Source organism: Abramis brama (assembly GCF_963993115.1).
Source record: "Abramis brama genome assembly, chromosome: 15".
In the NCBI taxonomy this organism is placed as follows: domain Eukaryota; kingdom Metazoa; phylum Chordata; class Actinopteri; order Cypriniformes; family Leuciscidae; genus Abramis; species Abramis brama.
In genome coordinates this window covers 21,026,419-21,048,602 of record NC_139977.1, presented here as the reverse complement: position 1 = coordinate 21,048,602, position 22,184 = coordinate 21,026,419, and the positions used below count along the sequence as shown (strand labels likewise).

At 37.7% G+C, this 22,184-nt stretch overlaps 2 protein-coding genes across 2 annotated transcripts; one reads left to right on the top strand and one right to left on the bottom strand.

Annotated features, from left to right (window-relative positions):
* Positions 1-3,058: 3,058 nt before the first annotated feature.
* Positions 3,059-10,801, bottom strand: ppm1nb (protein phosphatase, Mg2+/Mn2+ dependent, 1Nb (putative)). Its single transcript, XM_084136388.1, has 6 exons — positions 10,072-10,801; positions 9,099-9,670; positions 7,929-8,046; positions 7,644-7,758; positions 4,258-4,321; positions 3,059-4,120 (listed from the first exon to the last, which is right to left on the bottom strand). Exons 1-6 carry the CDS (start codon positions 10,481-10,483, stop codon positions 4,094-4,096), a joined length of 1,308 nt encoding a protein of 435 aa, XP_083992514.1. The 5' UTR covers positions 10,484-10,801; the 3' UTR covers positions 3,059-4,093.
* Positions 10,802-12,634: 1,833 nt separating this feature from the next.
* rtn2b (reticulon 2b) lies at positions 12,635-20,263 on the top strand. Its single transcript, XM_084137509.1, has 7 exons — positions 12,635-12,707; positions 14,929-15,136; positions 16,840-16,978; positions 17,423-17,492; positions 17,639-17,685; positions 18,654-18,712; positions 18,904-20,263. The coding sequence occupies exons 1-7, from the start codon at positions 12,695-12,697 to the stop codon at positions 18,992-18,994; spliced, it is 627 nt and encodes a 208-aa protein (XP_083993635.1). The 5' UTR covers positions 12,635-12,694; the 3' UTR covers positions 18,995-20,263.
* The last annotated feature ends 1,921 nt before the right edge of the window (positions 20,264-22,184 follow it).

Here is a 22,184-nt window from a genome sequence, read left to right as displayed (position 1 = left end):
TGCCATTCAAATTCAATTGTTGATATCAAAAATTTGAAATTGAAAATTTCACATATCAGGAATACAATTCTTAATAGTAAAAATCTTCATTTTTGATATCAATAATTACGTGGTTACTAGTGTGAATATAAATTCCTAATATCAATAACTCAGTTTTCACTAGTTTAAATCTTAATTCTTGATATGTATTTCAACATTTGTTATTTCTGATATCTGAAAATATATTTCTGATATCAATAATCAGGAGAGTAATTTCAGATAGCCTATCTAAAATGGCTTTCTTACTAGTAACAATCACATTCATGATATCAGAAATTAACATTGTCACTAGTGACAATCAAATTATTGATTTAAAATATATATATATATATATATATATATATTTTTTTTTTTACTAGTAGCAATTCCTATGGTGACATTTAACTAGTGAAAATACAATTGCAGATATCAGTTGATGACGTCATTTTTGATATCAAGAATGAACATTTTTACTAGTGGAAATGTAATTCCTGATATCAAAACTATCCATTGTTACTAGTAGAAATCTAATTCCTGATATCAAGAATTAGCATTTTAACTACTGAAAACTGAATTGTTGATATCAAGAATGCATATCCTGGGAATGAATAAAAGTCAAAACGGCTTGCCATACTGAGTTTGCTGTCTCACAGTCCGACTGTGTTAAATGAGGAGCGAGTCTCTACTGCCCCCCTGAGGATGACAGTGGTATATACGGTGGCCCAGTAGTGCACACAACACAACGAAATTTAAAAAGCAAACATAAGTTCACAACACAACTAAATTAAGCCACAACACAGCGAAATGAATCCACAACACAACGGAAATGAGCCACAACACAACGGAAAATGTACAACACAACAAAATAAAGCCGCAACACAACCGAAATGCTCCCGACCACTAGAGGGCTCTCGGAGCGCGGTAAAGTTAGTTTTCCTTGCCACTGTTCTAGAGTCGGCACTCGGCAGTCTTAATATATCAATACCACGATTAGTTTTAACAGTATGTAACCATTGTATATCGACATAAAATATACTTCAAAATCACCTACATGAATCACAGCTGCGTATTTATACCGATTTATACTCTAGAATGCTTTGACGCGCTACCACAGCGCATGATCCCTAAGGGAATGTCTGGAAATTCCACCAATAAGTGGTTAAAAACGTATAATTTATTATAAAATAATTTGATAAATAAAAACAATTTGGTGAATTGCAGAATTACAGGAAGGTATTGGCACAATTTCACCTGTAATAAATCAGTCTGGTCACTAGGAACCTACCACAAGCTTTGGGACATGGAAAAAAAACTTTTTGGTGAATTTCAGTAGGCCTAATGTTTTTATTAAAAAAACAAAACAAATTGTGTATTGTGCATACATGGAACTATTGGCACAATTTCACCTGTTTGTAAGTCAGCCTGGTTAATAGGAACTACAACCTTTGAAACATGATAAAAGAAAAACAACTTTTATTATATTACAGAAATTTCCCAAAACATAATTGTTTAGGCTACTATAAATACATGAAGGGTGGTATTGGGAAAAAATCAGCTGTAGTAAGTCAGTCTACTACCAATACCATCAAGCTTTGGATTTGGAACATGTCTTTTTTTGAATGTTAAAAGTAATTTTAATTAATACAAATTATACGTTTTAACAACTTGAAGGAACTGGCGGATGTTCCCTGACGGTACGTTCACACAGGTCGTCAGCGTCAACGCTTGACGGAAGGCGTGGCTGAAGTTTGGCACTGACGCCATGGTCATAGCAGCGTCAGCCAATGAAATTAGACAGGAACTCAACAACAAGCTTCATTGTCATTCAATGGTCATAAAGGACCGGGTGATTGCCCACCGCAATAATTAGTTTCTCCTCCATTTTAAAATTTATCCTCAGTTTGCTGCTCTTGAACAGGATGAGCGTGATTGGCTGCCGCCTGGCTACTGTATTTGCATAGAGCGATCTGATTGGCTGACGCTTCCGTCGGCGGCGCTTCACTGGCGTTGCTCGCGGCAGAAGTTGAAAAATTCTCAACTTCTGCCGCGAGCAACGCCAGTGAAGCGCCGCCGACGGATCCACAATTCTTTTCGGCAAAGCTTGACGTCACCCATTCAAAGTCAATGGGAAGCGTTGACGCTGACGCCCCGTGTGAACGTACCGTAAGGGGTCATGCGCTGTGGCAGCGCGTCAAAGCATTCTAGAGTATAAATATGCAGCTATAATGCACGTAGGTGATTTTGAATTAATAAATGTCGATATACAATGGTTGTATACATTACATACTGTTAAAACTAATCGTGGTGTTGATATATTTTTTAGACTGCTGACTCTATAGAACAGTGGCATGGAAAACTAACTTTATCGCGCTCCGAGAGCCCTCTAGTGGTCGGGAGCATTTCCGTTGTGTTGCAGCTTTATTTCGTTGTGTTATACATTTTCCGTTGTGTTGTGGCTCATTTCCGTTTTGTTGTACATTTCCGTTGTATTGTGGATTGATCTCGTTGTGTTGTGAACTTATGTTTGCTTTTTAAATTTCGGTGTTGTGCACTATGGGTAAAAAAAAATCAGTGGGGTTTTGTTTTACATACAGTAGAACCCTAGGGTTTTTGACTCAATTTTAAAGAACACTTTATGCCAAGTAATATATGGAGAAATGTCTTAACCTGTTAAACATGAAAGTATTATGCAATATTTTTCTTTTTCTAGTGATAAAATATGTTGACAAGCTTTTTAGTTCATAAAATGTTATTAAAATTAAAAATTAATTAATTAAAACTATATCCGTAAAATGATCCCATGATGGGAACCCCTAAAAGGTTTTATATATGAAGTGCCTGACCAAACCCTTTAAGTTTCTAGAACCTTTTCTTCAAAGACTGCTTACTGATATTGTAACTCCTGTGCTGAAATCTGAGATCAACCACACACACACACACACACACACACACACACACACACACAAAATGTATGACTAATTACCATAAAGCCATCTGGTTATGTAGCAGGACAGACATTAATAAACAGAAATACCATGAATGACTTGATCTGTTTATTATCTCTTTTTTTTCTCAACCATTATGCTAGCACAAATATTGCACAATATCTGTAAAATGTGCACAAAAATTATTACACAACATGATACAGCACTGCATCAGTTCATTTGCTAGTCATTAGGAAAATCTCAGTAATATTAACACGTTGGCATAATTTCAAAGAGGTCAGTAAGGCAACACAGTACAGATCATGCAAACAGAGTAGAGAGATTTACAGGAAACAACTATTCAAAAACAGAAAAAATTGCACTCTGTGACCATATTATGGGCCTGTATATAATCCAAAATGTAAAAGTGCTTGTTTGAATTTTATTTGATAGAATTTGTTTCTTAAAATCTCATCATTTCACATTTGCCTTATTTGAATTCTTAAAGGAGTAGTTTACACAAAAATGAAAATATTGCCATTATTTACTCAAGATCATGTTACTCCGAACCAGTATGCTTGTTTTTTTTGTTTTTTTTTATCAAAAAAACAACAACACTTTGTTACCACATGCTGTCAAGCTTCTAAAAGGAGTAAGCACTAAAGGCAAGTAAATCATTTTTGGGTGAATTATTTCTTTAATACATCACTGATACACTTGTTGCTAATTTAATGTTCCTCAGAGTCCAGAGAATAATCTACTATAAGTTCTGACTTTGTATATCGGTTTAAAAAATGACCTGTTATAATGCAAAGACTGAAGAGAATCTTAAAAGTTTGTCATCATGCTTAAACACGTTACCTGAGTATTGTTGATTGTAAGACTCATTGAATACATTTGGTAAGGAAAATACTGAACGTATCACAATCTAAAGAGTCAAAGTTATATACAGTCATTATTGTCCTGCATTGTGGCACAGCATTGCTTTTTGTAAGTTTCGTCATTCAAGAAACATACAAAAAGAAGGAAGTAAAATTTGTGTTGCTGTCCAAAAAGATGATCCTTTCCATTTTTCATGAGTTTAAAAGACAGATCACCTTTACTTCTTCCTCAATCTAGCACATCCATTAAGCATTTATAAAACACGGACTCTAATTGGCATCTGTAGGACGGAATTCCTGAAAAGATACAGAATTCAGATTAAAAATGCTTAGATATTAACTTTAGCAAACAGGAATGACAAATACATTAGTCATTTTAACATGTTATTGTAACATATAAAATAGATTTAGCATCATTCTCCACAGAAGCTTACCTGGGCTAATCTTGATCGCCGTGCCTCTTTCTGCTGATAGTAGGCAGAAATTATACAGTTCCGCCTGCAAATGTCCAAAAAATATGTTATTTCAAAGTTCAGCCCTCTGTTCTTTTGTCAGTCATCCCACCTACATATCATTTGAGCTCTACTTGTGGAGTTGATTGGTGCTCTGGTGCCTGTACTGAGTAGACACTTGAATCTGAGAGCAGCTGCTGTGTACATGGACATTGCTCTGCAGCACAAGGGTATATATGTCATCCTTGCAGCTTTAATCTCATAATTACATACTGTGCATGTGTCACTATAGGCCTACATTAAATAGTACCATTTGATGAAGTGCAATACCCCCCCCCCCCCCCCCCACACACACACACTAAAACAGTTCCATTTTAGAAGAATTAACTTTATTAATTTTGTGAAATGTTTCTCTTATTCACTTGATCCAACACTTTTATATAAATTATTATTATTTATTATTATTAGTGTTGTTTTTGGCGGCCTGTTTTAATTTTAGTTTTAGTCTAGTCTTTGTGTCAGGCTGTCATTTTAGTTTTTATTAGTTTTAGTCACATTCATACTCTTTTTAGTCTAGTCAAGTTTTAGTCGACGAAAACTGATGACATTTTAGTCTAGTTTTAGTCAACGAAAACTGATGACATTTTAGTCTAGTTTTAGTCGACGAAAACTGATGACATTTTAGTCTAGTTTTAGTCAATGAAAATTGTATTTTAGTCTCTTTTTAGTAATGCGATTTTATTTAACCCAGTCAATATAGAATTTCAAACAAGGCTTATTATAGGCTATTTAGTAGGCCTATATTTAGAGCTGTGACGGTGGCAGGTTTTTTTACCACCGCGGTAATGGACCAACTACCGGCGGTGGTTGGGGGGTTATTAAAAAAAATACACTCTGCGCTTTGGATGTGGGACACGAGCAGGAAAACACGAAGATATCGATCTCTTTATGATATCTTCGTGTTTTCTACTTGATGTAAATTGGTTTGAAGAGCGAATTTTATCCTCCACAAGGGCGAGATATTTAGGCTGTGTTTGAGATTGCGCTGCCAGAGAAAGTGAAACTAAAAATCACCCACACGTGTCAAACGCGCTTTACAACTAAACTCGCGCCCAATGTCTAATATAACAAGCACAAACTGTGTTAAAAAGAATTTGACATGCAAGTACAAATGTAGGCTATCTGTCCTACAGCGTTTTTCTACTTTACCACAGTAAAGAATACGAATATAATAGGCCTAATTAGAAGCGAACTAAGAAACGTTTATAATACCTTTAGAAAATGGGTGAGATTTGGGAAAAGAAACAAGAGATTCCATGCAGGGATGAGTCACGATTTTTGGATATTCGATTAGTTTATTTAATTATAAAATATCGAATAGGTTGTGCGATTATACTCTAAAATAAAATCTCCATGTTCTGGCGCTGATGCGGTGACGTGTTCATGTAACAAGAGACGCTGCCAATAACAGCTGTCACAAAGAACCAGCAAAAGTAATGATTAGGAATGTGTCAAATATATCAATGAGACATTTTAATAGAATAACTAATGGAGTAATATATGGTTAAATTCGCTGATAATCGGGTGACCAGATCGCAATCCAGAATTTAAAGCCGACAATGGGTTCACGCACAACTCTCTCATTCGTCGTGACGTTACATTTCGTCTCGTCTCGTTTTGGTCAACGAAAATGAAGAGACATTTTAGCATAGTTTTTATTTTTTAAACCACATTTAGTCTCGTTTTTATTCGTCAACGATATTGCATTATACATGTATTTTAGTCATCGTCACATGACCATGCATTTACGTCTAGTCTCGTCTCGTTTTCGTCAGGTGATAACGGTTCGTTGACGACAATATTTCGTCATAATTTTCGTTGACGAAAGCAACACTAATTATTATTATTAATAAAAGCGATTAAAATAAATGATTCAATTATTATATTAAAAATACACTCGCTGGCCACTTTATTAAAGGTGGGGTATGTGATTCTCTTTTTTGTCCATTTTTTCAAAATCACTTGAAATCCTATTCCTAACCAACACAATCTCATGAAAGTGCGTATCTATAGCACGAATGATAATTCTCGTATAATTTATACGCCAAAACGAGTTTTAGCGTTCAAATGATACGCACTGCAAACCCCTTGGGTAGGATTAGGGGTGAGGAGGGCGTGCATATTACACGCCATAAAGTGCGTATCATTTGCACGCGAAAACTGCGTACCATATTTACGCTAAAACTCGTTTTGGCGTATAAATGATACGAGATATTATCATTCGTGCTATAGATACGCACTTTCATGAGATCGGGCTCTCCTAACCCACTTACAGCCACTGAGTTAGAAGCACTTAAATTAAATTTAAGCAATTTAATCATCTGTGGAACGGGCAGGACTCGAAAAACTCCAGCCAATCATTTCCAAGACCACCTAGAATCATTGGACAGTAAGTTTGTCAATCAAACAGTCATACCATACCCCCCTCCCCCATCCATGTCCATGTTCTTCGAATGGGTGGAGTCAGGGCCAGCGTTGGAGGAAAGAAGGTAGGACCATTTAAGTTGTGTATTTTCAAAATCTGCCAGCCGTTTTGCAAATCCCATACCCTACCTTTAAGTACACCTATTCAACTGCACATTAACGCAAATATCGAATCAGCCAGTCACATGGAAGCAAGTAACTTTATTTAGGCATGTAGACATGGTCGATACGATCTGCTGAAGTTCAAACTAGGCATCAGAATGGGGAAGAAAGATGATTTAAGGGACTTTGAACATGACATTGGTTTTTGGTGCCAGAAGGGCTGGTCTGAGTAGCCTATTTCCGAAACTGCTGATCTACTGGGATTTTCATACACAACGATCTCAAGGGTTTACAGAGAATTGTTCGGAAAAGAGAAAATATCCAGTGAGTGGCAGCTCTGTGGGCGAAAACGGGAGATTCGCATCATGGATATGACGTCGACAAATCTGCAGCAACTGCGTGATGATATCACGTCAATATGGACCAACATCTCTGAGGAATGTTTCCAGCAACTTGTTGAAAGGTTTGAGTCAGTCTTGAGGGCAAAAGTGGGTCCAACCGGGCGGGTTGTAGCAATTTGTACCGGTGAGTGTAAATCATAATAAATCAATAAATAAATTATAATAATTATTTATTTTTAACAACAACAGTTTAAAAATGGAAGAAAGATTAAAAAGAACGCTAATCGAAAGCTTAGCTTATAGATCTCATATAGAAACCGTTTAAAAGTTCTTAAAGATGTGCATGTTGCAGTCTGTGAAATAGTTTTTTACACTTCTCACACATCATTGCTGACTGCAGTTTTGAGCAGCAGTAAAGCATGATATTAAACACACACTCACTTGCTCTGAAGGCCGCCCCCTGGTGGAAGTCCAGGTATCACTGCTGAAGCCAGAACTGTCAGAACGGACAGCAGATCAGGCTCATCACCTCTTGCACTCAGCTCTTCAAATATCTCTGCCAAAGAAACATGCATGACAATGGTTAAATTCCGCAAGCAGACCACTAGAGGACCATTACATTTTATTCTAACCATTACATGAATCCACTATTTGAAAGGATTTTCAGATGTGACATAAATCTTAAAAGCAACATCAAAAGAAGCCAGGTTTACTCGGATGATTTACCAGCTACTTTGGACTCCAGAAAGTCCTCCAGCTCAGCCTCCTGGTGCAGTGCTTCAGGTGACAGCTGGGGGGCGCCAGGGAAACAGACTAGAATGATGCTGATGTTATCAAGACTCCCCTGTTAGCAAACACATGAAGAGACATCCAAACAAAATAAATGGAAATGTAAGATGTGCAATTAATGTGTCCGCTATGCGATTTCATCGCTAAACTGAACAGCATTGTTTTCCTCTGATGTGTCTTTAGATAAGGCAGGCAGTAGCATGACGCTCACCAGTCTTGAGGCTTTTGTTTTAAGGACAACTTCCTCACGTTGATGATTAAGTAGATTGGAATTGGTGACGCTAATGCAGACCTTATCCTTCATTTCTTAGGGATGTTGTCGGGTGTCTATCCCTACATGGCAGAACGCTGGGTAGAATGCTGTAATCTCCTAACACCAAGGCTAAAAGTAGTTTATCCTATTGCAGCTTAGCAGCTGAATACAGCAGCCTCACTTTGAAATGGTGGATGAAAGCGCAGACCTGACAAAGCAGAGATCTGGCTCACTGCAGAGAGAAAGATGCTGACATTTTCAGGTCGGCACACATCCTTTTCAGCAGCCTAAAGGCCATTCTGTGTTTCTCTTATGTAATACAACAGCCTGGCTGAAGTCAGCTTGAGATGCCATAGCCAACAGACTCCAGACTTCATATTATAAAATTTACTTCATGTTTACGATCCTAAAATACATTTTGGGTAACTGATTTTGGAAAATATATGTACAGTATATAAATTTAAATATTAAAAATGTCCAAACATTTGAGGAAATATAAGCAACTAAAACTTGTATATTAAATAACTTGTATATAAATTAGAAATTTGTGTAATAAAATATATCTGAAAATATATTTTCAGACATATTTCTGAAAGCGGCTTGTCTCTGAAACTTTGGAGAGCAGTTTGCATGTGGCATTGCATCTTTTGCAATACATCCATGGCAGTCAAACGCGAGAGTTGGTCTATGCATGTAAAGTTTTGGTGGTAAATCCAATGTAACAAAACGTGAATAAAGCAGTGAAGCTGCCATTTTCTCGCCCCTAGATCTCCTGCATGAGTGGGAGGAGAAATCAAACTCGAGGTTTGGAGCACACAATCGAAATCAGTGAGAAATCTTCCATTCATACTAACCTTATAGAGGCAGAGGTCGATGACCTGGGAGCAGACCTCTCTCAGGTCTGTGCAGACACGCAGTCGGCTGTGTACGAAGGCACAGAGCTCTTCATTACTGACAGTGTCCCACACACCATCGCAGGCCAGAACCAGAAACTCGTCTGCTGGCGAGCGCTCCACAGCCGACACTTCCGGCTCGGGTGAGACCATCTGTTCTGTGACCGGCCTCCACTCGGCTGTCTTGTAACTGAAGTCGCCCAATGCCCGAGAGACTGCCAGCGAGCCATTCACGCGCTGCAAAGTCACAGATCCTCCAGCGCTCTCTATCCTCTCCCTCTCACCAGGGCTGAAGGGCTTGTGGTCCTCTGTGGAGAAGGCAACCCGCCCCGCACGGCACAAGACGGCCCGAGAGTCCCCGCAGTTCACAAAGTAGATGTGGTGCGGGGTGATAGCAGTGGAAACGACAGTGGTCCCTCCACGTTCCCAACCCTCACGGCAGGCCATGGCATGAAGGTGCTTGTCCATGAGAAAAAAGCCCTCCTTGATGCCCTCAGTGACCCTTTCCACATCCGCATCTGCTCGGATCTTGCCTGAAAAGAAAAAGCTCATGTCACTAAATCACAAAGACGAATCTAAAGGCTTCATTAGTAAAGATTGCAACAAACAGCCATTATGTGACTTCTAATTGCTTTTCCTACATTAGGAACATGTTGTCCACTAAAATGAACTTGGCTAAAATGAAGTCAGATCATGGCTTAATTAAGTAATAATATTGATGTGGCGTTGGATGTACAGTAGGTTTAGAAATTAATCCAATCTGAGGAGATCCTCTCAGCAATATCACAATATCATGTGATGATCAAATGGGAATTCTGTTTCTCAACAAAATCCTCCAAGTCGTTACGTTTGCTGTGCTCTCAAATAACTGATGATGTACTGTCATCAGTATAAGCCAAAGAGACAGCTTTTTCTAGAACAGCTTGTCGCTCACCTGTGCCCAAGATGTGGTCCAGCAGGTTCCGGGAGCAGTGTTGGGCCACCGCGCTCCCTGCGTGTCCATCGAACACGGCGAAGAACCCCCAATGGGACAGTTCCCCTCCCAGCTGAGGGAAGCAGTTGTGGAAATCCTCCATGTGGGCCCTCCAACCCTGCATGCTGGCCAGGGCGTAGGTAAGTCCCCAGGAGGCACATCCCTCTTGCATGTGCTTGTCCAGAACCGGTCGATCTAAGTAGGGGCTAGGGATGACCCCTTCCTCCTCTGCTCCCTCTTCGCCTTCGGACAGCTCCCCCGCACCTCCCCCTCGCCCCCCTTTAAAAAAGGAGGTGACCCTTTTCTCTGTTTCCTTCACCAGCTGCCTTACAAAAGCAGGCATTTCCACGCTTCCTTTCCTGGATGTCCTCATGGTGTCTTTTTTTTTCCGCACTCGTTTGAATCCGTTCACGGCCTCCACCCAGTGCTGTTGCTCGCTGGCTTTGGTTTGGCTGTGTGCAGCCTTTCTGCTCAGGGCCTTCACAGCATTATCTCCCAAGAGGCTGATTCTGCACCTTCAAGCATCCTTGAATGATCCACTGTAGAACGGTTGATTTCCCCTTCTGTCACTCTACCCATTGCTAGACATTCTCACTATGATCTAATCTATCTGTAGGCATAGTTACTCTTCCCAATTTGATCCACTTTTGTTGCCTTCCTCCTCTGTATGTCAGTGATATTCTCTCTCTCTAAGCTTTCTCTCTCTCTGAGCCTGTTATTTTCCTGTCATCACTCTGATTGGCTGAGCTATTTCTGTGTACCAATCATCTCGCAGTGTCCTCCCTCTTGTTGTACACACCAACATGCAATCCTTTTGCACAGTGGCTCTCTTTTTCACATGTTCAGTGTGCCTCTCTCCCTCCCTCCCTCCGCCTCTCCTCTTGAACTCCCTCTGTTAATCATCTGTGCTGAACATTTGATAATTTTGGATTACCTAACATGCACAGATTAATGTGCATAACAGATTTTCACAGTAGCCCAGTTAGAGAGAAAGACAGAGAGCGAGAGAGGGAGAGAGATAAAAAGAGAGCACACAGTAGCCTCTTTTTAAAAATGTTATGTGGGGTAGATTCAGTGATTCATATTAAAGAACATGGTTTGCCTTGAGCAGAATTCATGAATGGCATATTCAAACATGAACTTAGGAGACTCTTAAGGGATGATTCGGACAGATTAGTGGATTATGTTAATTTAAAAATGCATTCATGCACATTATTACATAACAGGCTATTTTTGTCTTTGTAACTCTTCTAGTGTGTCCATGGAATGATGCAAATATAAATATGTCATGAATAAATGTGTTTGATAGCAGAACGATCATTGCATCAGATTCTGGTAGTACTGAGTCATCTGCTGGGTCAAGTAACATAAAAAAAAGAAAAAAAAAAGGGATTTTTTCGGATTTTTAACACTTTTATACAGAAAGCAGTAGTGGCACAATAAAGAACTAATAAAAATAAATATAATAATAGTAGTAGTGGTAGTATTGATTATTAGGGGTGTAACAATATATCGTGTCATAATATATCGCAATACAAAAATGACTAAATGTATTGCGCATGTGTATGATTCATCCAAAATTACAATTTCTGTGAGAAATAAATTCAAGTTTAAAGAGTTTCAGTGTCAGTACTACATTAAACTACAATATATAATGTTGAATATAATGTATAATAATGCAATGGGGGAATATTTGTGGGTCCTGATTATGCCAAATGTCTTATGTTACCAGTAAAAAGTGGCCTACATTATTTTATATCTAGCCAGTGACAGAGTGCAAGAATGTTCGTCTAAAATAATTCTGTATTTTCAGCTTCAGAATCATGAATATTTTTATTCTGGTGTCACCAGCACCAAGTCCAAGCCTATTAATTTCCACCCCCAATGTAAAACCAAATTTAGCATTTTAATCAACAGTAAAAAGATGTGTTATCCTTTTACCATATGTCTTGGAGTATCGCAATAATACTGTATCGTGAGTTCAGTATCGTGATATGTATCGAATCGTGACATGAGGTTATCGTTACACCCCTACTGATTATAAAGTAAATGTAATAATTATATATAGATATTTTTATTATTATTATTTATTAAATCATTTATTAAATTATTATCATAATACTATTATTAATATAAAAATGAATATAATTTAAAATAAATTAATATATAATATTAATATATAAAACTGTACACACACACAATCATCAGAATAATCTTCACACAACATCTTCAGTTGGGTGTTAAAGGCCAGCACTTTTGCTAGCATGTGAGAAGAAAAAAGGCACAGGATTCCCTGAACAATCCCTGAGTAATTTGCCCGTATCTGGTTATCCATTTCTCATGAGATGAAGACTTGTCTACACACAGACATATGCTGACGTCTCAGGTTCCTTAAGCTCAGAACCCCCCATGAGGGATCATAGCTGTGTATGTGTGTGTTTGTAAAGATGGAGTGTCCAAGTGGTTGAGATATTATTAGGTCAGACCAACCCCTTCCTGCTGACAACGCTAGGATGGCCAAAAAAAGCCCAGAGGGTTCGTGGAGTTCTGGGAGGAGAGGGGGTTTGATGTGGAAGCAGCAGAAATGGCCAGCAAAGGTGAGAGTCTTCCGCAAAAACAGAACAGCACTGGGACTGAGGTCTCCTGAGCTATATTGTTTACTTGTGTAATGTGCTGGTATGCGAAGAGCAGGTTGTAACTGAGGAAAGTGTGTGTGTGTGTGTGTGCGTGTGTGTGTTTGTGTGTGGGCGGGGGGATCAGATTGAAGTTGAGTGGTTTACACTAGAGGTATAGTAATACTGACTAGTCAGCACATCACACAGGACTTCTCAATGAGAATCTGATGGATGGACTGCTTTCAGGAGCGGACTGATGCATGACTCTAGGATTTTGAGGCAGAGGGAGAAAAGGAAACATTGATGTCTGAAAGAAGGAGGTGAGATCTTCTCTCAGTCTTATTTTGGCAGTGCTGGCATATACGTCTCCCCAGAGAGATTCAATCTGACCCGGCCATGTTAGGCAGCAATAAAGAGGAGTGAATGCCTCGTGGAGGATTTTTTTAGTAGAGAAGATTTCAGAGGGTTTGGATTGATCTCATAATGGCTCCTTCAGCTTTGCACCAGTGTGCGCCACAGCACAGATTTGCACCTGCGTTCGAAGGATAATCGGAATCAACAGCTGTTGGGGTCTATTGGCTTTACAGTGGAAAGGGCGTGAAAATGCACACTGCCATTAGCTGTTCCACTTGGGTTGTGTCCATGCACTCTCTCTGACACAAGGGCTTCTTGTCCGTTTATCTCATATGTTTGACTCAAAGAGCATTTGCTCTAATTTATTGCAGTTGAACAAAATAATCTGCAAATAAGTGATAGATGAGCTCATGGACAACTGGACAGTGGAAGATTCAGATTAGTCTGTTCATATGCAGACAAAATTGAATGCGTTTATAGACTTGGCGTGTTTGGCACAGCCTGGGGTGTATAATGTGATCAAGCTTGGCTGGACAATGACGTGGTTTCATCAAGTGTTTCTGGTGGAGTCGGCCTTGATCACATGTCTGCTTGTCATAATAATCAATAATCAATGCTAAATGAAAATCTCTGACAGCCTTTTTTAGATTAAAAAACTAAATCTCAGTAAAGTCCTTGACAGCATTAAGGCCACTCCTTTATGTTTCTGTGAACTTTTTAATTCCACTTGTTCATTTCTGTCCTTTTGTGTTGTTTTCATATTCCACTGAGCCTTGTTTATCCTTTTATTGTGCTATTTGAGAGCTTTTCCACTGCTTCACGTTGCCTGAAATTCACCTCAAAGAAGAGTGAGAATGTTTAGCCTTGACAGAGTATTTTAATATTTTGTTTTTGGATACTCAATATATACTCTACCCATCCCATTACTGGTAGATCACTCATTTTACACAAACAAAGTTGGATACTTTGGTGGCTGAATGACATTATCACTACAATGATAATACTGGTAATGAACACATGTTGCAATTTCAGTACATTAAATACATCCAGATCACAACTATTTTACTCTCAACAAATGTTGTGTTGACAGTAATACCACTCACTGCTAAAGCTTGCTGCTAGCTAATTAAAAAAAGGTTACAGATGTTTATGTGGTCACATATGGCATCAGTTTTTGCATTTTATATTTTCTCCCCTCTGTCAAACCTAAATTATCATACATTGCACATTAGGGAGAAAAAAAAGAGAGAGAACCCTTCTTGACAGAGATGATTCAGCTTCCTATGTAGGATGTCACTTCCATTATTTGACATAGGCTGACATTAAAATTAAGGGACATAAGGAAATTAGTGCTTTATTTAACAATTAATCTACTATTTTCTTAACATATTTGGGGAATAAGATTACAGTTGAAACAAAATGCAAATGTGAATTTTAGTCCCACTAAATGTAAAAAGCCCAGAGTGAAATATAGGCCAATTTGCTTACTCTCTTCACTGCAAAAATGTCTCAATTCTCCAAAATAATACTAATAATTTGGTTTAAATTTAGAATAGTTTTCGAAAACAGAGAATTTCTTTAAAATATTGTCAATTATTCATTCACTCAACTAAAGTTTGTGGAATCACTCAAAGAATGGATGAAAATCTGTAATATGATAGTCTGTTTTACCACACACATTACCAGACGCTGTGCAAACACGCACATCTGCATCCCTTTTTGGGGCCGACTTCAAAGCATGATCTTTGCATTTCTCCCTCAGTCGCTTTCCATTTTTCAGCCTGGCTATGCCTCTTTATATGTTTATTTCCCTGACGTTCCACACATTCATTTTTCTTGCCCTCTCTAGTGTTGGATCTGTTATACTGGCGAGATGTGGGGACCACCGGGCTGGTGTTTACTGGTTTGGTTGTGGGTTTGGCTTGTTTGTTCCAGCTCAGTGCCATCACGATCCTGTCCAACCTCGGTTTGGGCATTATGGCCTTCACGCTCCCTGTACGCTTCCTTTACAAAGCTTCGACACTTGTCCGCCTCAGCGATGGATCTCATCCCTTCCAGTGAGTATGCTGTAAAACAATAACAGTTTAAACAGCCATAACCCCAAATGTGTAACTGACACTGCTGTTTACTGTAGCTCTTAAGAGTAAATGGAATAGTAACAGAAGTCTCATGTCACTTCACGCCCGAGTGAGTTGATTCATTCAAAAACAGATTCATTAAACAACAAAAAGTCATTTAATCATTCACTCAAACAACATTGTTCACAAAAACTGTTGCTGAATCCCAGTTCTCTTATACTATACTATACTATATACTCTTATTACATGGCTTGGTTGAATTCCAGTGTAGAATGCGGTCTGTTATTTCTTGATAACAGACCGCTGCAAAGTATAACACACCGTTGCCATGAAAAACAGAGCATTGCTATGGACGCAGGATTCTAACCATAGAGACGGAACGGACTATTTTCTTAAGTGGAAGCAATACAATCGTTTTTAAATCAATAAACTCCTTTTTAAATCAATATTTTGTGTCAAATTATTTATTTATTTGGTAGGTAGCCATGAAATAAGTGGGATAATGTAGAGCGAGGCGGTTGTTATAGCGAATACAACCCCTTCAGGCTGATTCTCGATCAGCCTGTCGGGGTTGTATTTGCTATAACAACCGCCTCGCTCTACATTATCCCTTACTTATACTCTAACACTATTATGTACTGTTTTTGTGAAGTTTTTCATTCGCGTTTTTGGCGTACAGACGTCAATGTTGTTAAAACGATCCCCGTTCACACGGATCTGCAAAAACAATTAAAAACGCTGTATTATGAATGACAGGCCAGCAGTTAGCAATGTCACTTTGTAAAGAAACACTACGCACCTACAGACTGAACACGTAATAAGCATGCGCATGACGCATTACTAGTCGCATCAACTAGTCGTGTAAATGAACGGCCAAAACGCATCAAAAGTTTTCAGTTTTTAATTAAAAACAGTGGTGTGTAAATAGCCCAATTCTAATTTCGATTACTATTTAGGATGGATATAGTAGGCTACCTATTTAAATGTGAAATGGAATGCACCATTATGCATTTGACAACAAACCAAGTGACAGCTTTTTGTGTGTCATTGAATCATTCACTCAAACAATTCGTTAAAAAACACTGATTCATTGAGGAATGAAACTGTACTCTGCAGAACCTACTGTGTGTTGCTTGAAGATGCATAGGAGTATTTTATGGAGAGATTTCTAAAATTGTTTGCTAATAGTTTTTTTTTTGCAGGGTTCCGGGGATTCAGCTTTGAATTTGTTTGAAAGTATTTCCATTGATGAAGGCAGAATACACAGCATAATTGCTAATATTGTTGTCTTAAATGTAAACTGCTCAATATTAACTTATTTACTATATTAGAATCTAAACCTTTTTTTTATTGAACTGTATAAAATAACAAATTGCAATAGTAGTGCTATGGAAAAACACTCTTGTTCATGTGATTTTGCTTATAAAATTAGACCCTAATTAGACAACCCCAGTCTGCCCTATTTGCAAGCTGTTTTGAATGGACGAGTTCACTCTGATACAGTTCATATAAAGTTGTTCATGGGTTAAAATGTTCATTCTTGAGATGCATAACAGCTGAGCAGATTTAAAACAAATATTGAGTGAATTGGCAGGAGCTTGACGGAGGGAAAAGCAACTCAAATAAACTGGGATTAATGCATGTAATCTTTCTCAGCTGGTCCACTTTTCTTTATTAAAAAGGTCATATTTGGATGAGGACCGCACGCTGACAGATGAGGACACAGTCCGCATGGCGGAACAAATCGTTCTGCTGATTGCTACGGCTGTCACCGAGTTAAAGAGGCTGTTCTTCATCGAAAGCATCATGGACTCAGTGAAGGTCTCACACACATCTTAAATATCTCACCTCAGCTATACTGAGCAGTTTTTACGCTTTTACTGCAATTTATGACCTACTTTCACTACATCAGGGGATATTGCTGACTTACGTAATCAGTAGCCTACTGATATTAAATATTACCATGTGCTTTAATTCCCAAAGGCAAAGGTGCTAGGAGAATAAGCATGTGAAAGTGAAGAAATTCATATTTGGAAAAAAGCTGAACTTTATTATTATATGAACAAAAGGTTCCTGTAGCTCCCCTGGTTCAGCAAGGGAACTCAGATATAAAATATATACTGTAGGCTACATTCATTGCACTGTTAATCTCTTCAGATAAAACAAAGCATCTTGCAAATGAATAAATGTAAATCTAAAGTATAACCATTCAAAATGAAATATAATGCTTTTATCGGAATGACTGTATTTTATTTGTTTGTGTAGTTTGTTGTGTTCCTGTATTTGTTGACATATGTGGGGGTCCAAGCTAATGGTCTCACGCTGGTGATGACCGGTAAGGATATCCTGCTGAAATTTGTAATGTAAAGCAAATCATGACTGAAACTATTTTTTTAACTAATATTAGTCACTAAACCGCCTGAATTCTAAACACGTGTTGATGTTACATGGCGTTAATGTAATCCTTTCACTTCTGAACAGGTGTGATATGTGCCTTCTCTCTGCCACTGTTATACAGACTTCAACAGGTAAGTGTATCAGTTGGATTTCATATATAGAGACCTTTATTCAAAGCTCTTTGTGGCATCAATGGTTCCATGAAGAACCTTTAACATCCATAGAAACTTTCCATTCCACAAAGTTTTAAAATGTTCTTCACACCAATGGCCCGTTCACACCAAGGACGATAACTATAAAGATATAGTTCTAAAAATCATTCTCATTATTTAAGAATAGCAGAGTTCACGCCACAGCTATAATGATAATGGCACAAAGAAGCAATATCGTTGGAATCACTTTCAGAACGATTTTATTCAACTGATGAACAATAAAAGCATTGATAGCCAATCAGAATCCATCCTACTATAACGAGCTCGAGCATTTAAAGTGACAGACAAGCACGCGCTTAGAACAAACAGAAAGATATTGTCCACTAGTGTGGACGCTAATTTACACTGTAAAAAATTATATAATTAATAAGTTATAACAACATATGTTTTTACGTTGCATAACTCATCAAAATAAGTTAAGCAATTTTCAACTTTTTTTTTTTTTTACAAGTTATAAGATTTAACTATTTTTTTAAGTCAGTTTAATGTAATTGAAATGACTTAAACATCTAAGTTGACTGTACTTAAAACTTTAAGGCAGCAACTTTTTTTTTTACAGTGTAGTTTGTTCGTTGGTTCTTGGTGTGAACGGGCCTTAAGAAAAAAAAAGTTATTCTATCTAAGGTTTTTCGGAGAACCCAAAGGGTTCTTCTATATGGCATTGCTGCAAAAACACCCTTTTGGACACCCTCTTATTTTTAAGAGTTTAGGTATAAAAAAAGTGTTTAGAAACTGAATGTGTTAGGTAACAGCAGGAATTTACCATTGCCCTCATTTTCCTAACCAGAAATGCACTTTTTATTAGATCTCACTAATTTATGCACATTGTTTCACACACCATAGGCTATTTCAAACTTGACACTTAAGTTTTATTTTCATTTTAACAGGGGAGGATTGACAAGATTGTTAAAGCAATCAAAAAACTTGTGGATAAAATCACCGAAATGTAAGTAAGAAGAAAAAAAAATCAAGCAACTTAAATTTACATCATTCCAAATATTTAATTTCTCCTTGCATAGAAACAAATGATGCTCAAAACACATTCAATATGACTTTAATGAACTAAAACAACCGTGGTTTATTTTCTTGAATGTATCATGTTCTCTGTGCCACTTCTTTTACACGTTTCTTTTCTAGAGTTGATCTTGTGGTTTCCCTGGCCAAACCTTCACCAGCCCAAGCACCTTCCCCTACCCCCACACCAAAAATTAAACAGAAGACTAAATGAAGAGGAGGGAGAGAGAAATGTGGAGTACACTGAACAAAGAAAGTCTTACGTTGCAGCTGCAGGTCGGGGTTTGGGGGTTTGAACGAGCGCTATGTTTTACAGTACTTTTCTTACGGTCCTAGGATATTCTTCACCAGGTCTTCTCAAAAGAATTAAGCAAAAAGCTTCTTCAAGAAGCACACGTCAGTCAAGAGAAGTCTAGATGTACACCTATTGTATTCATTTATTTAATTCAAACTGTCTTTTATAACCAGTAACTGTATAAAGCTGTGTAATATTTATAATTCTTGGTTCATTTTGCCTGACTAGGCTTTTCTACTGATTTTCATAGAAACAGCTGAACCTAGTGACAGTTGCAGTATGTTTTTCTCCACTAGAGGGAACAATGTGACCACACAATCACAGCAGTTCTCGGTCAGAACGTTACAGAAATATTTTTGGAGCTTACAGTTCACGCTGGGATTGTTGTTCTCATAATTTGGTTTTTAATTTAATACTGAATGTTACATGGCAATTCAAAACTAATTTATAAGTCACTATGAAACAAGTTGTTTTGCTTCCCTGTCTTAGTACGTCTTTTGTGCAACACGACCCCCCAGTAAACATGTGTTTTCAATGTTATTTGCCCTTTTTTGCATCTGACAACATAGAAAAAATCTCATCATGTTTCTTCGACCTTGCACTTGAATAAGCAACTGCTGATGATGCAGCTGATTTGAGATGACTACGGAGAGTCCAAAGGAACAGCGATTTCAAAACATTCAATTATACTGGTTGCAGATGACATTCTGATGCTGAACAGAAACAAATATAGGATGTCTTTTGATGTTAAAATACTTCCATGCTAGGATTTCCATAAACAAAATATGGTTATTGTCATCACAGACTTTTAAGAAATAGGCCTATCTGTAGGCTACCATCCGTAAAATGACAACATTTATGGAGGGGACTGTTTAGAAAGCACGAGAAGAACATTTCGCACACTACGAGAAGACGAACCAATGTAAGGAATAATACAATGTAAGGAATAATACCAAATACTCATCTGTCGAGAAAAAATTGCACTCAAAGGGACATTTTGTATTCATTGCCGTTTTATATAACCTACTTCAGACTTTACTTTAAATTGCCCCTGTGTGTCATAGGCTATTTGTTAAATGGTAGGAGTGGGAAATCTCTAATTGAGGATATGAAGAAAATTGACATTATAGAAGTTCATTAAGCTTTTCTAAATAGCGGTAGCTATGTAATTAAATGCCCTGTCTGATTGAATGATGACTGAATTGTCTGAATGACTCAATTTATAAGGACTATAAGTATTTTTCGACATTCTTTGAAGTTTTGTAGGCTACTTGTACTTTGATTAGTACTTGACCTGTTGATATTTACTGGTGCCACCACATTAGAGATATATTCTTTTTTTAGCAACAACATTTTGTCTCTTTAAATGTTTTTACGCACAAAAAAAGTTACATCAAATCATTTTTTGGCTCTTAATTTTCAATAAATAGGGAATTATTGCTCCATGACTGATTCACAAACAGCCTTTTACTGGAAAAAAAGGAAATATATTAATTTTATAATATGAAATATAATATGAAATTACTATAATTACAATAACTTTTCATCTGCAGCTAGATAACCTGATGACTTATATGTAAATAAGCAGTTTTCATAACAGTGATGTTCATTGTTCTATAAAAACACATGAATATGATCAACAAACATACAATGTAATGACAACGCAGAACACCCACAAAACCTTTTCACATCATCAAGCCGTTCTTATTGTTGAGCCATATGTCAGTCTTTTTCATTTTTTCACTCTTCTTCCAACTAAACTTTTGGCTTAGATAAGTGATGTATAATAAATGGAACAATAGGGAAAACACAAAATCTGAAGTTTGTAATTTAACACAACATTTGGCAAGCAATGTTCATACAATCTTACACATAATGTGTGTTAAGTTTAAAATGTCCTCCAAAATTTTAATTTCCATTCTTCACTAACAGGGTCCAATTCTTCACAACCCCCCGATCAAGCAAATAAATAAGAAGGATAATAAGCTGTAATTTTGTCCGTGATGACATCCTCACAGATGATTCTGCCAATATGTTTTGGGATTGTGGTTGTATAAAAGCTGCAAAGGGAAATACTATCTCGAGTACGTCAGCACGAATGAGCTCGACTTCTCGCACTTGACCAGAAACATCTGCAATGAAATGAAATAAATAACTAAAGAGAAAATATCCCAAAATGCCTTAATGTGACATCAAATGAAGAATCAATTGACCATGCAATTCATCAGCAGCCATCAGACACAAACCAGCTGCATCAGACACGGATTTGAGCCAATTAAAGAATATATTCTCAACTGATAGAACATGATCCCACAGCAGGATTTGCCCATGGCACTATGGGAAAGAAGCAGAAGTAGTGCACTACAGTTGAGTGCAGGTCATTCTTACATGAGGCTGTCTGGCAAAGACGTGGTAATTGAGTTTTAGAGAAAGTGCTTTCACAGCAAGAACTGCGTCATGGAGAGATCATTGCAAGGTGAGTCACAGAAATCTCTCTTTATAGGTCAGAAAAGTCAGAATTGGACACATTTTTACCAAAGTGAATGGAATGAAGTGAATGACATAACTTTACTAATTCATTTCATAAAAAGAACAATCATTCATTTGCTGGTTTAATATTATTGATTGCCTAAATGGATCCTCGCTACAAATGTCTGTTCATTGATCATACACTCCAATGTTTTTTTTTTTCTGTTTTTTTTATTGATGTGCACTCTCTGCTGAGAGCTCTCGTACATTTACCCGCCTCACTTAGACACACAAATGTGAAACACAAATAGAGGTTTTCATAAAGTTCGCAAACCACTGACCCTTTTGACTTGTAATTTTATAGCGAGCCATTTCAATTAAGAGTTAAACTCTTTCTCTCAGTCTTTTTTTGCCTTTGTGAAAGCCACTTGAATGATCTCATTCACTGAGGCAAAATGCCACAATGGCCCCAGATAATCACTAGGACAGACTAAGAGAGAATCCCTTTGTTCCTGAGAGAGGGAAATTATTCAAGGAAACTTCTGCGAGTGAGTCTGGATGGGTTGGATATCTGCAAGAGGAAGAGGTCAGGAGAAGGGAAGCACAGGAATACAACCAACATGGATAGCTTAGGTTCACT